The following is a 14,808-nucleotide window of genomic DNA, read 5'->3' on the forward strand; positions in this document are numbered from 1 at the left end:
GTATTTTATATATAATATCTAAATTAAAATTACATAAAGCAAAAGTCAATGAAGAGTTGCAGATTTAAGAGGTGTCATTAAATATCTGGGCTGTTTTAAACAAATTAAAACTGAGTTTAGTTCTGAATTTTGGAAAGGCTAAGGCAAAAAACAGAAATAGGTTTACTTTGGAAGGCATCATCGTGTAACAGAATGAATACAGGATTCATAGGCAAAAGATCTCAGTTCCAGTTTTATTCTACTACTTCTTCACTGCCACGCATCTCTTTATACTCTTATGTCCTAAGCTATAAAGTGGGAATAACTATACTTAGTATCATCATAGGAGTCTTCTCTCAAATTAGGTAATGTGAAAGCATTTTGTAAATTCCAAAACATAGTTCATTATTATTGTACTTACTGACTTAATTCTTTAAAGTATGCGAATGTAAAATTCATCTGAATAGAAACATCTCTCCAAAACTGGATTCACATTCAAGAATGCCTGTGTTAGAAAACAGAAAAAGAAACTAAGCGTGTCTTCACATAGGGTTTTGAAAAAGACAGAAATCCTATTCACATATATGTTTTATAATAAGTCTTCTATTAAGCTGAGGGTGTTATATTTAAGCTGAATTCATATTTAAACTGAATTCAGGTTAAATATAAAAGTAAGATGATGTGTTCAAAGTACATTCTTTTCTGATGTTGTACTTAACAGAGAGGAAGTTGGAAAGTTAGACCGTTAGCTCATCTATTATCCTGTCTCATAAATACTAGAAGCCTCACGCCAACCTTTGGTGAGTGCTAGACTGTAAACAGTTTTAAATTTTATTTTCTAGAGAGAACATCAGGCACCACAACTCTGGAATCTTGATTAAAAAGGAATCCCTATATGATACCAAATATGCAAGAGGCAGAGTTAATATTCAAAAGAGAAACTTGAGTAACTGGACAACTTACTCAAGAAAGCATCTCCTGTCACACAAGTGCGGTCTACTCCCATGCCTGTAAATAAGAGCTTTAAATGACAGGAATAGGCAGTCAAAGGAGTTAATCAGAAAGCAGCCTGTAGAACACATGTTATTTGCTACTATGTGAAAAAAACTGTAGTGGAAAAAGCATTTCACAGAGAAATAAGAACGAAGTTCTAATCCCAGCTGTGCCACTGATTGAGTGACTATGGACAGAACACTTAACCCATATAAGCCTTGGTTTTCTCATCTGTAAAATGAAAGTATTTCAGATTTGGAAACTTTTAAGGTTTCTTCTATCTCTAAAATGATATACTTTGGGACTTAACTGTTGTTAAACCAAATCAGAAATGTGAGACACCACAGGGGAAACCTAACATGAAATAATGAAATGATCACTTAGTGTATTTTTTAAAAGATATCTCAATTAAGTGAACAGGTCACAGTGCAGTTTTTAGCCAAGTTTAACTTGTCTACAGAATTTGTTTATGAAAGGATTTGTACATTTAAAAGAAAGTGACCTGGTATCAGTGATCATTAGGTAACAGAAATAGGGTTTGGCTCAGAAAATGCACTTCACTATATGTCAAAATTAAATGAGGGACTGGGGAAAACACTCTTTTGCAGTAAATTATTACAAGAATTATCATATAGCCATTCAGTCAAGGGTGAGCACAATTTTAGTACATAATAAAATGAAAATCAGCCTCTGTTGAAACTACAGCTTCCTGCTATCAACAAAATCACCTCCTCCCAAACTGGGAAAAAAACAAACAAAACTATCAATTCTGCAGTGCTTATCCAAAGGCCTAAAATTTGAGAAGCTTTGGTCCAATAATTCTATTTCTACAGCTCTACACCAAGGAAATATCCAAAACACAGAACAATTTCATGCCTAAGAATGCTTATCATAGAGTTATTTATAAAAAGAGAAAAAAAAATAGGAACAATATAAATTAACCCACCCCGCAAAATAAAAATGGTTAAGTAAAACTATAGTACTTAATGGAATAAAATTTAGCCACTAGAAATAAAGATATGTAGAACTGTAGAGTGTTTAAAGTAGGGCCAAAAAACCCCAAACATAAAAACTATATAGAATTGTATAAACAAAATGATTTCATTGCTACCCAGCTAGCACAGTCAGTAGAGCATGAGACTCAAAAACTATGGTTTCAGCTGTGTTTAAAAAAATACAACATATATGTGGAAAAAAGAGACTAGAAGCAAATACATCATTAAACCATAGTTTTACATGACTGGTGGAACTATAGGTAAATTTTTGTACTTTTCTGTGTTTCAAATTTTATTTAACAATTACATTTTATTTTCAATAATGATTAAATAACTGAGTATACAAAATATATTACTTCATTAATCATCAAAATATTCTTCTACGGTAAATAGGGGTGTAAGTCACGGTTATTTAGCATAGAGCATGCTAGCATGGAAACCTTGAAAATGCCCTGAAGCAAGACTTTTAAAAATAGGATGGATTTTAAAGAAAATTAAAAAAAATTTTTAAGTCCTGGAAGGTCCTTGAGAATTCTATGATTTCTTCTTTTTAAAATGCAATTACTAACATAAGACACTAAAGAACATAAAGAATATGGCCAAACCAGATGATACATTTTAGGTATGTGAAGTCTGACTTTCCAGCAACAATTATATCCAGATATTAGGAAAATAAAACAATTTACCTAGGATTTCTGCCAGTTAGTGAGCAGGACCAAAAGCTAACTCCAAGTTTCTTAATGGCCATTCTAGTGGTGTAGAAAATAGACTTTGATATATTAACATATAAACCAAGAGTTGGAACTTACATTTTTTTAGATGTCAGTGCTTTCAATGTTTTCTTGTTTTTAAATTGAAAGCTACCTAAAAGCTATGAACTTGCCAGCACACATGCAAGCCCCAGGCAATCTTAAATTACTCATCTTCTTGTTACCTGTTTTTCCAGGTTGGTTTTCATTTTTTAATTTTGTATACATTGGGATTCACAGGCACATGCATACATATATGATTCCCTCACTTGCCAGCCCTATACTTGTTTTCTTTGAGATATGACAACTTAAAACAATATAATGCAATGACTTTCTGAAAGTCTCTTAGTAAAAAGAACTTCCAAGATATAACTTAAGGAATAACTTTAAAACAAACTTTTTAAGCAAGAGAAATGTCTCCAATTGTGATGTTGGCTTATCCTCACTCTCTTTTCTTTTCAAGCCCTTTACTATTTCAATTATAAGTAGGTTGTCTTGAAACTTTCAAAAATGTCCACACTGTATTATTTTTCAAATAATATCACTCATCTTTAGTCTTATGTTTAAACATCTTCCAATTTCAGAATCCTATCATACAATCCCTTGTTTTTTTATATTTGATGGGGTTAGGATAGGGGTGGGCAGGTGGTGGAGGTGTGAAAAAAAATAAGAAATGGGAAGTAGATAAGGTTTTTATTAGTCTCTCTTTGCAGCTTCATAAAATGTATAAAGAGCTAATAAAACCATGGTCTTTTCTATGAATCATTACCTCAAGAGCTACTATCAAATATTTAGTAAAACCCCAAAATAAAGAAATATATGCTGCACGAGAACTTTTAGAATATATAGTATTATAAAATAAAATGGCTAGAATCATAAATGATGACCTACAGTTTGCAACTATTCATTGTAGGAGCCTTCAGATGCTTCCAAATTTGAACTAACAGCCTGTCATTCCTTCTTTGCCTTTTAATGCTTCATATATTGTTTCTCTTCACTAATTTTTATGAACACTATATATTTTAAGAGTAAGATAAATACACAATTCTCCTGTTTATATATATACAGTGCATTTTAAACTATTTTATTTTGTCAGTTTTTAAATATTTAAATAAAAAATACTAAAGATTAAAAGTCAAGTCAATTATTTTTTACTGTCTGCTTAAACATGGTTTTAATTATTTTTGTTTACTTTCAGGAAATTGGAGATGGTGGTTCTCTCAGAATGATCCACTTCGGTTTGGTGTAAATAATAAGAAACTTTTTTTAACTTACAAAAGAAACCCACACTTCACATCTAAACTTTGTCATGGCCTGAACCAGATTAAAATCTTGTATGGATTAAAAAGAGGAAAGACAGTATGAATTACTTAAGAGTTTTAAATTCAGAATATTTTCAATGTAAAGTTGTATTAGCTTCAAAACCATGTAGTATAACGGCAAAGTCATCCTAAGTAAAAGCCCCTAACTTATTTTCAATAATGTAAAATTTTGGAAGTTTCTTAAATTGTACATTATAAGATGCTCCAAAAAGTATTTTAATTTAAACTTGGCTCTCTCAAGTACTTTAAAGATTCCCTTTTGTGATCTTGTTTACATTATTAGTTTGCATTATGAATAAAGTCTTTATTAAGCAAAAGTTTCAGCCCAGATCCATTTTTAGGAGACAATTTCCCAAGGGTCTGTGGAAGTACTACTATGAGGCACTGACTGCCCCTTGGAATATAGGAACTGTCTCCTCTGGGCAAAGGACAGGCATTCTTGCTGCCTTTTATAAAAGATTTAGTTCCTTAAGCTTAGAGTTCCTATCCTTTACACAGCCCACTGAGTATGCACTGTTAGCTGGCTCTCTTTACATCACCCTGTAGGAATGGTGTTCAGAGAATCAGTGCCTTCTACCAAAATAACCTGATGATGTAGCTACCATTGCTACAATAAACTGTCCTTTGTCTCTGACCCAAGAGTCTCGGGTCTTCTACTAAGATCAAACTGTAGCTAGGTAACTTGTTAACTTGCAAGTAAGATAAAAATCAATCTCAGACCCCTCACAGTTCTTGACATCCATTCATTAGCATATGGCTATGTTTTGTAATAGTAAATGTTTATAATAATCAACATCTTTTCCAAATATTGCATGAGGTAAATTATGTATTTAAATCTTACTAAAAGATAATTAGATTGCAGGCTTTTATACTTCAGATTTTTCTCCCCATTTCTAACTCAAATTGGATTTTTCTGTCTGCTACAGCTCTGGAGAAATTTTAGTAATACATAGTATGTGAGTCATATTAAAAAGAGATAGAGAGTTAACTGCAAATTATTGTTTTACTATTCCTAGTCTTTATCACGGTAAACAAAACTTAATTTTTTAAAGAAAAATTACATTGAGGAAGATATAGCTTTGTCAAGATTGCAACATTTTCTTCAATTTTTCTAGTAACTAGTCATTAACCAAAAATATAAACCACATTTCCTGGTCTATCATACCTTTTGTTCATTTGACAACTGTCTTTACAACTAGGTAAGAGATCAGTAGCAAAGTTCAGCACTGACAACCTAGAAGAAATGAATAATCCTAGAAACATACAATCTTCCGAGACTGAACCAGGAAGAAATATAAATATTGAACAGACTGATTTCTAATAATGAAATCAAATTAACAATAAAAAATTCCCAACAAACAAAATCCAGAACCAGATGGCTTCACAGGTGAATTCTACCAAACATTTAAAGAAGAGTTAATACCTGTATTACTCAAACTATTCCAAAAAATTGAAGAGGAAGGAAAGCACCCAAATTTATTCTATGAAGACAGAATCACCCTGATACCAAAACAAGAAAAAAATACTGTATAGAAAGAAAACTACAGAGCAATAATATCCCTAATGAACACTGATGCAAAAACCGTCAAGATATTAGCAAACCAGTTCAAAAATACATCAGAAATATCAGTCACCACAATCAAGTAGGACTTATCCCAGGGATGCAAGGATGGTTCAATATCTGCAAATCAATGTGATATGCCACATTCACAAAAGGAAAGAAGAATAAAAACCATACGATCATCTCAATAGATGCTGAAAAAGCATTTGACAAATTTTACCATCCATGCTAAAAACTCTCAACAAAGTGATCAAAGAGAGCACATATATCAACACAATAAAGGCCATATATAAGAAACACACAGATAATATCATACTCAATGGCAAAAAAAGCTGATAGTTTTTTCTCTAAGATCAGGAAAAAGACAAAGATGCCCACTGTCCCCACTTCTACTCAACATAGTCCTAGAAGTCCTAGAAAACCAGAAAAATAAATAAAAGGCATCCAAATTGGTAAGGAAAAGTAAAATTGTCACTGTCTGTAGATGACATAATGACACTATATATAGAAGACCCTATAGACCCCACAAAAAGCTTTTACAATCAATAAATGTGTTGAAGATAGTTATTGCACTAATAGGGTAAGGATTTAATAAAATGCATAACTGTTGAACCACTGTGTTATATACTTGAAACCAATATGATTGCATATCAATGATACTTCAATAAAAATAGCTGCAACAAAAATGGAGTGAGTTTGCTTCTAGAATAGAGCTAATCAATGAAATAGAAGAAAAGATGAGAAATAGGTCTAATTATATATAAGAATTTAATATATGACACACATGTTGGGAAATCAGTGGGGAAAGTATGGATTGTTCAATAAATTGTACTGTGGCAGATACTGTTTGAAAAATTTTGTTCCTGTCACATTCTGTACCGGAACAAATCCCATTTGGATCTAAATTTTAAAAAGAATCAGCCTTTTTTGTTGTTATCATTAATCTACAATTACATGAAGAACATTATGTTTACTAGGTTCCCCCCTTCACCAAGTCCCCCCCACATACCCCACCACAGCCACCAACTATCAACGCAGCAAGACGCTCCGGAATCACTACCTGTCTTCTCTGTGTTGTACCACCCTCCCCAAGCACCCCCCCCCCCACATTACATATGCTAATCATAATGCCCCCTTTCTTTTCCCTGCCCTTATCCCTCCCTTTCCATCCATCCTCCCCAGTACCTTTCCCTTTGGTAACTCTTAGTCCATTCTTGGGTCTGTGATTCTGCTGCTGTTTTGTTCCTTCAGTTTTTCTTTGTTCTTATACTCCACATATGAGTGAAATCATTTGGTACTTGTATTTCTCCACCTGGCTTATTTCACTGAGCATAATACCCTCTAGCTCCATCCATGTTGCAAATGGTAGGATTTGTTTTCTTCTTATGGATGAATAATATTCCATTGTATATGTGTACCACATGTTATTTATCCATTCATCTACTGATGGACACTTAGGTTGCTTCCATTTCTTGGCTATTGTAAATAGTGCTGCAATAAACATAGGGGTGCATCTGTCTTTTTCAAACTGGGCTGCTGCAAATAAAATGTTACATTTGAAAAAAAAAAACCTTACATATTAAACAGTTTTGTATATTTAAATACTACTTTCACAATTATAATTTCATCCAAGTCCATTAGTCTCAAACCTGTGAGATAAGCAGCATGAAGATGACTATCTCTTCTGCAGACAAGGACAGGGACGTGACAAAGACCACACAGCATGTGGCAGTCCCAGGTGGAAGCCCAGGTCTTTGGACATACAGATAGGTTCTTCCCAACAAGGCCTTCTCCTTTCAGTGGCATTATGCTGCTGGAGATGGGCAGATGGGAAGTGTTGGCTTTGCCCCTTTGAAGTAAGTGACTTAGGTTAAACATTAAAAAAAAGAATCAATAAGTGAATTCAGTAAAGTCACAGAATACACAATCAATGTACAGAAATCTGTTGCATTTCTATACACAAATAATGAGCTAGCAGAAAGAGAGAAAATCCCACTTGTAATTGCATCAAAAACAATGAAATACCTAAGAATATATCTAACCAAGGAGGTGAGAGAGCTGTAACCTCAAAACTATAAAGCATTGGTGAAAGAAACTAAAGATGACACAAATAAATACAAAGCTATTCCATGCTCATGGATAAGAAGAATTAATATTGTTAAAATGGCCAACCTGCCCAAAGCAATCTATAGATTCAATATAATCCTTATCAAAATACCAATGAAATTTTTCACTGAACTGGAGTAAACAATCCTAAAATTTTTATGGAGCCACAAACATCCTGAATAGCCAAAGTAATCCTGAGAAAGAAGAACAAGGCTAGAAGTAGCACACTCCCTGATTTCAAACTGTACTACAAAGCTGTAGTGATCAGAACAGTTTGGTACTGGCACAACAACAGATACATAGACAATTGGAACAGATACATAGATCAATGGAACAGAATAAAGAAGTTAGGCAGTAGTAAGAATATATTATGCATGAAATCTGTAACAACGTCCATGATTTATAACTGTTGTGTTTTCCAATAGATCATATGATCAAATAATATATGACAAAGGAGGCATGAATATACAATGGGGAAAAGATAATCTCTTCAATAAATAGTGTTGGGAAAACTGGACAGCTACCTGCAAAAGAATGAAACTGGATCATGTATAACACCATACATAAAAATAGACTCGAAATGGATTAAAGACCTAAATATAAGGCTTGAAGCCATAAATCTACTGGAGAAAAGTACAGGCAGTAAACTCCTGAACATCAACATTAGAAATTTCTTTCTAGGTATATTTCCCCAGGCAAGGGAAACAAAAGCAAAAATAAACAAGTGGGATTACATCAAACTAGAAAGCTTCTCCCCAGCAAAAAAGAAAAAAAGAAAAAAAAGAAAAACAGAAAGACAACCTACAGTATGGGAGAATATATTTGCAAATGATTTATCTGTCAAAGGGCTAATATCCAAAATACATAAAGAGCTCATTCAACTCAACACCACAAAACAATAAAAAATAGGCAGAGGACCTAAACAGACATTTTTCCAAAACATACAGGTGGCCAACGAACACATGAAAAGATGTTCCACATCACTAATCATCAGGGAAATGCAAATCAAAACTACAATGATCACCTCACAGCAGTCAGAATGGCTACTATCCAAAAGATAAGAAATACTAAATGTTGATGAGGATGTGGAGAAAAGGGAACCCTCTTACACTCTTGGAGGGAATGTAAATTGGTACAGCCATTATGGAAAGCAGTACGGAGGTTCTTCAAAAAGCTAAAAATAGAAATACCATTTGACCCAGGAATCCACTTCTGGGAATTCACTGTAGAAAGCAAAATAACTGATTCAAAAAGATACATGCACTCCTAGACTTATTGCAGCATTATACAGCAGCAAAGATAAGGAAGCAACCAAAGTGTCCATCTATAGATGAATAGACAAAGAAGATGTGGTACATATACATGATGGAATTTTACTCAGCCATAAAAAGAAAAAAGAAGGAAATCTTGCCATTTGTGACAGCTTGGATGGACCTGGAGGATATCATGCTAAGTAAAATAAGAGAAAGACAAATAGCAAATGGTTTTATTTTTATGCAGAATCTAAAAAATAAAACAAACAAAAAAGAAATAGACCCCCCATATATACTGACAACAGACTTTGACTACCAAAGGGGAGATGTCTAGGGGGATGCATGAAATAGGTGAAGAGGATAAATAGTACAAACTTCAAATTATAGAATAAATTAATCATAGGAGTAGAAATATAGCATAGAGAATATAACCAATAACATAATACTTGGTATGGCAGTAATGAGCAACTATACTTACTATAGTGAACATTTACTAATATGTATATTATTATTGCATCACTGTTATATTTCTGATACTAATATTATGTAGCAACTATAACCCAATAAAAAAACAAAAAGTTCAGTATTATTTCTCTGTATTTTATGAGGGGACCATAGTCTATGCTAGAAAATAAAGTTTTAAATACTATGTTAAGATAAAACATAGACATAAGTAAAATTATTTTATTCTATGTAATAATGAAAACTATAATAAATTTTCCAGTTATCTAGGTGAAAAATAGACAAAAGTTAGTTCTTAAACAAACTGCCATATTTCCCATACCTGTGGAAAAATTAACTCAAATATATAGAAAACCAAAGTTAGGCAGTAGTAAGAATATACTATGTGGGATTAAAGATGGCAGCATGAGAGGTGAGACAGAGGCTTCCTCCTAAAACCGCACATAATATGAAAATATAATTAATATGACTAATCCTTAAAGAGCAACAGGAAAGGGCTGTGCCAAACTGCATACACCTGGAAAAAAGAGTAAACCTCATGGAACAGGGTAACGTACCAAAGCCGTGGCCCAGTGGGACCCAAGCCCTTCCCCCATCCTGGCTCACTGGCACTTGGAAGAGAAAAAGAGTGGGGAGGGGAGGCCTGTGACTGCTGAATACCTAACTCTGGAGATCTGCTCTGAGAGCACAAACCTACATTTCATGGTGCCTTCATGGTACTCTTCTCATTAGGGGGTTGGAAAGCTAAGACAGGCAGAATACCTGGAGAGACTGAGATTCCAGCCACTTGTGGAAACCAGGGATCCATATCCAGCTTCTGTGGGAGAAAAGAAAGGCAGGCAGTCTGAGAGACTTCCTAAAAGCAAGAGGGCTGCTAAAAGGACAAGGATAGCACAGAGCTTACTGCTTAGGAGAAAGGACAGGTAGACAAAATTCTCTGGGTGCACACTACACAGCAGGTTGGGAACTTTCTCGATCTTCATGCACTATAGCTCTCTGGCTGGCTACACAGCTCAAAAGACCCCTTCCATGATACATGGCCTACTGCACCTTTCTCCTGGCCAAGCCACCAGGCTCGCAAACTGACAAACCCTACCCTGGCATTAGGCTAGCCAGAGGGAAGCCCCATCTACAGCAGCTACAAATGCAAAGCATAGAGGCTTATAACTCTGTGCTCAGCCCACTGGTTCTGGCAGTGCAGTGGAGACAGGCATAGCAGGTGGAAAGCAGGAAACAACTCTTTCCTCCCCTAGGCACCAATACTATTCCCCTGAACCCCCAACATTGTTTCAGGGGCTGAGAAGCTCCAGAGAGTAGACCTTCTGGGCACTAGAGGGTGCCATATAAAAATATGAAATGCCAAAGAAACCTGGTTCAAAGTAAAATTTGAATACAACACCTGAGAAAGATTCAAATGAAATCTACCTCAGGAATCTTCCTGAAAGGGACTTAAAAATAAAAATCATTAACATGCTCATGGAGGTAGAGAAAAATATTCAAGAACTCAGGAATGAATTGTGGTCAGAGATCCAATCATGGAAGAGCACAATAGAGGGTGTTAAAAGGAGACTAGATACAGAGAAGGAGATGATAAATGAAATAGAAATTAGAGAAGAGGAGTACAAAGAAACCAAGGCACAGAGAGAAAAAAGGATGTCTAGGAATGAAAGAATTTTGAGAGAATTGTGTGACCAATCCAAACAGAACAATATTCACATTATAGTGGTACCAGAAAAAGAAGACAGAGAAAAAGGGACAGAAAGTGTCTCTGAAGAGGTAATTGCTGAAAACTTCCCCATTCTGGGGAATGAGATAGTCTCTCAGGCCATGGAGGTGCACAGATCTCCCAACACAAGGGACCAAAGGAAGACAACACCAAGACATATAGTAATTAAAATGGCAAAGATCAAGGATAAGGACAGACTACAAAAAGCAGCCAGAGAGAGAAATAAGATCACATACAAAGGAAAGCCCATCAAGCTAACATCAGAGTTGTCAGCAGAAGCCTAACAGGCCAGAAGGCAGCGGCATGATGTATTTAATGCAATGAAGCAGAAGGGCCTCAAACAAAGAATACTTTATCCTGCAAGATTATCATTTAAATTTGAAGGAGGGATTAAACAATTTGCAGATAAGCAAAGGCTGAGAGAATTGACCTCCCACAAACCATCTCTGCAGTGTATTTTGGAGGGACTGGTATAGACAGAAGTGTTCCTAAGGTTAAATAGCTGTCATCAGAAGTAATAAAAACACATTAAAGAAAGTAGAACAGTTAATTACTAGGCAAATGCAAAATTAAATAAACTATCCCCAAAGTCAATCAAGGGATAGACAAAGAGTACAGAATATGATACCTAATATATAAAGAATGGAGGAAGAAGAAAAAGGAGGAGAAAAAAAGAACCTTTAGATTGTGTTTGTAATAGCATATTAAGTGAGTTAAGTTAGACTCTTAGACAGTAAGGAAGTTAACCTTGAACCTTTGATAACCACGAATCTAAAGCCTGCAATGACAATAAGTACATACCTATCGGTAATTGCCCTAAATGTAAATAGAATGAATGCACCAATCAAAAGACACAGAGTCACTGAATGGACAAAAAAATAAGACCCATCTATATGCTGCCTACAAGAGACTCACTTCAAACCTAAAGACATACACAGACTAAAAGTGAAGAGATGGAAAAAGATATTTCATGCAACTAATAGGGAGAAAAAAGCAGGAGTTGCAGTACTTGTATCAGACAAAATTGACTTCAAAACAAAGAAAGTCACAAGAGACAAAGAAGGACATTACATAATAATAAAGGGGTCAATCCAACAAGATATAACCACTATAAATATCTATGTGCCCAACATAGAAGCACCTACATATGTGAAAAAAATACTAACAGAATTAAAAGGGGAAATAGAATGCAATGCATTCATTCTAGGAAACTTCAACACTCCACTTACTCTGAAGGACAGATCAACCAGACAGACAATAAGTAAGGAGACAGAGGCATTGAACAACACATTAAAACAGATGGACCTAACAGACATCTACAGAACTCTACACCCAAAAGCAGCAGGATACATATTCTTCTCAAGAGCACATGGAACATTTTCAAGAATAGATCAAATGCTAGGCCACAAAAAGAGCCTTGGTAAATTCAAAAAGATTGAAATTGTACCAACCAGTTTCTCAGATCACAAAGCTATGAAGCTAGAAATAAATTATGCAAAGAAAATGAAAAATTCCACAAAAACATGGAGGCTTCACAACATGCTCCTAAATAACCAATGGATCAATGAGCAAATAAAAACAGAGATCAAGCAATATATGGAGACAAAATGACAACAATAATTCAACACTGCAAAACCTTTGGGACACAGTGAGGGCCATGCTGAAAGGAAACTATATTGCAATATAGGCCTACCTCAGGAAAGAAGAACAATCCCATATGAACACTCTAAACTCACAATTAACTAAATTAGAAAAAGAAGAACATATGAGGCCCAAATTCAGTAGAAGGAGGGACATAATAAAAATTAAAGTAGAAATAAAAAAAAATAGAGAAGAATAAAACAACAGAAAGAATCAATGAAAGCAGGAGCTGGTTCTTTGAGAAAATAAACAAAATAGATAAACCCTTAGCTAGACTTAACAAGAAAAAAAGAGAGTCTATACACATAAACAGAATCAGAAATGAGAAAGTAGAAATCAATACGAACACCACAGAAATACAAAGAATTATTAGAGAATACTATGAAAAATTATATGCTAACAAACTGGATAGCCTAGAAGAAATGGACAACTTTCTACAAAAACACAACCTTCCAAAACTGACCCAGGAAGAAACAGAAAATCTGAAAAGACCAATTACCAGCAACAAAATCAAATTTGTAATAAAAAAACTACCTAAGAACAAAACTCCTGGACCAGATGGCTTCACTGCTGAATTTTATCAAACATTTACTGAAGACCTAAAATTCATCCTCCCTAAAGTTTTCCAAAGAGTAGAAGAGAGAATACTTCCAAACTTATTCTATGAGGCCAGCATCACTCTAATACCAAAACCAGGCAAAGACACCATAAAAAAATTAAATTACAGAGCAATATCCCTGATGAACATAGCTGCAAATATACTCAACAAAATATTAGCAAATCAAATTCAAAAATATATCAAAATGGTCATCCATCATGATCAAGTAGGATTTATTCAAGGGATGCAAGGATGGTACAATATTAGAAAATCCATCAACATCATCTACCACATCAACAAAAAGGATAAAAACCATATGATCATCTCCATAGATGCTGAAAAAGCATTCAACAAAATTCAACATCCATTCATGACAAAAACTCTCAACAAAATAGGTATAGAGGGCAAGTACCTCAACATAATAAAAGCCATATATGAGAAACAGATAGCCAACATTATACTTAACAGTGAGAAACTGAAAGCTTTTCCTTTAAGATCGGGAACAAGACAAGGATGCCCACTCTCCCCACTTTCATTCAACATAGTACTGGAGGTCCTAGCCTTGACAATCAGACAATACAAAGAAATAAAAGGCATCCAGATTGGTAAGGAAGAAGTTAAAGTGCCCTGTTTGCAGATGACATGATATTGTACATAAAAATCCCTAAAGAATCTACTCCAAAACTACTAGATCTAATATCTGAATTCAGCAAAGTTGCAGGATACAAAATTAATACACAAATATGTTGCATTCCTATACACTAATGATGAACTAGCAGAAAGAGAAATCAGGAAAACAATTCCATTCACAGTTGCATCAAAAAGAATAAAATACCTAGGAATAAATCTAACCAAGGAATTGAAAGACCTATACTCTGAAAACTACAAGACACTCATCAGAGAAATTAAAGAAGATACCAATAAATGGAAACACATCCCGTGCTCATGGGCAGGAAGAATTAATATTGTCAAAATGACCATCCTGCCTAAAGCAATCTACAGATTCAATGCAATTCCTATCAAAATACCAACAGCATTATTCAACAACCTAGAGAAAACGATCTAAAATTCATATGGAACCATGAAAGACCCCAAATAGCCAAAACAATTCTGAGAAGGAAGAATAAAAGTAGGTGGATTATGCTCCCCAATGTCAAGCTCTACTACGAAGCCACAGTAATCAAGACAATTTGGTAGTGGCACAAGAACAGTCCCAAAGAACAATGGAACAGACTAGAGAGCCCTGATATAAACCCAACCATATATGGTCAATTGATATACAATAAAGGAGCTATGGACATAAAATAGGGAAATGACAGCCTCTTAAACAACTGGTGTTGGCAAAACTGGACAGCTACATGCAAGAGAATGAAACTGGATTATTGTTTAACACCATACACAAAAGTAATCTCAAAATGGATCA

At 34.6% G+C, this 14,808-nt stretch overlaps 1 protein-coding gene across 3 annotated transcripts in view; it reads left to right on the forward strand.

Moving 5' to 3' along the window:
- WDPCP (WD repeat containing planar cell polarity effector) overlaps positions 1-6,342 on the forward strand; it is a 429,599-nt gene extending 423,257 nt beyond the window's left edge. For 2 of the 3 annotated variants that reach the window (XM_036890366.2, XM_036890367.2), the window contains exon 18: positions 3,915-4,086. In XM_036890366.2, coding sequence (XP_036746261.2) covers positions 3,915-3,965 — 51 coding nt within the window. In that variant the 3' untranslated portion in view covers positions 3,966-4,086. Of the gene's footprint in view, positions 1-3,914 lie in introns of all 3 variants that reach the window. The other variant, XM_036890364.2, reaches the window with a different exon arrangement.
- The last annotated feature ends 8,466 nt before the right edge of the window (positions 6,343-14,808 follow it).

This window comes from Manis pentadactyla, chromosome 2 (assembly GCF_030020395.1).
Source record: "Manis pentadactyla isolate mManPen7 chromosome 2, mManPen7.hap1, whole genome shotgun sequence".
Classification (NCBI taxonomy): domain Eukaryota; kingdom Metazoa; phylum Chordata; class Mammalia; order Pholidota; family Manidae; genus Manis; species Manis pentadactyla.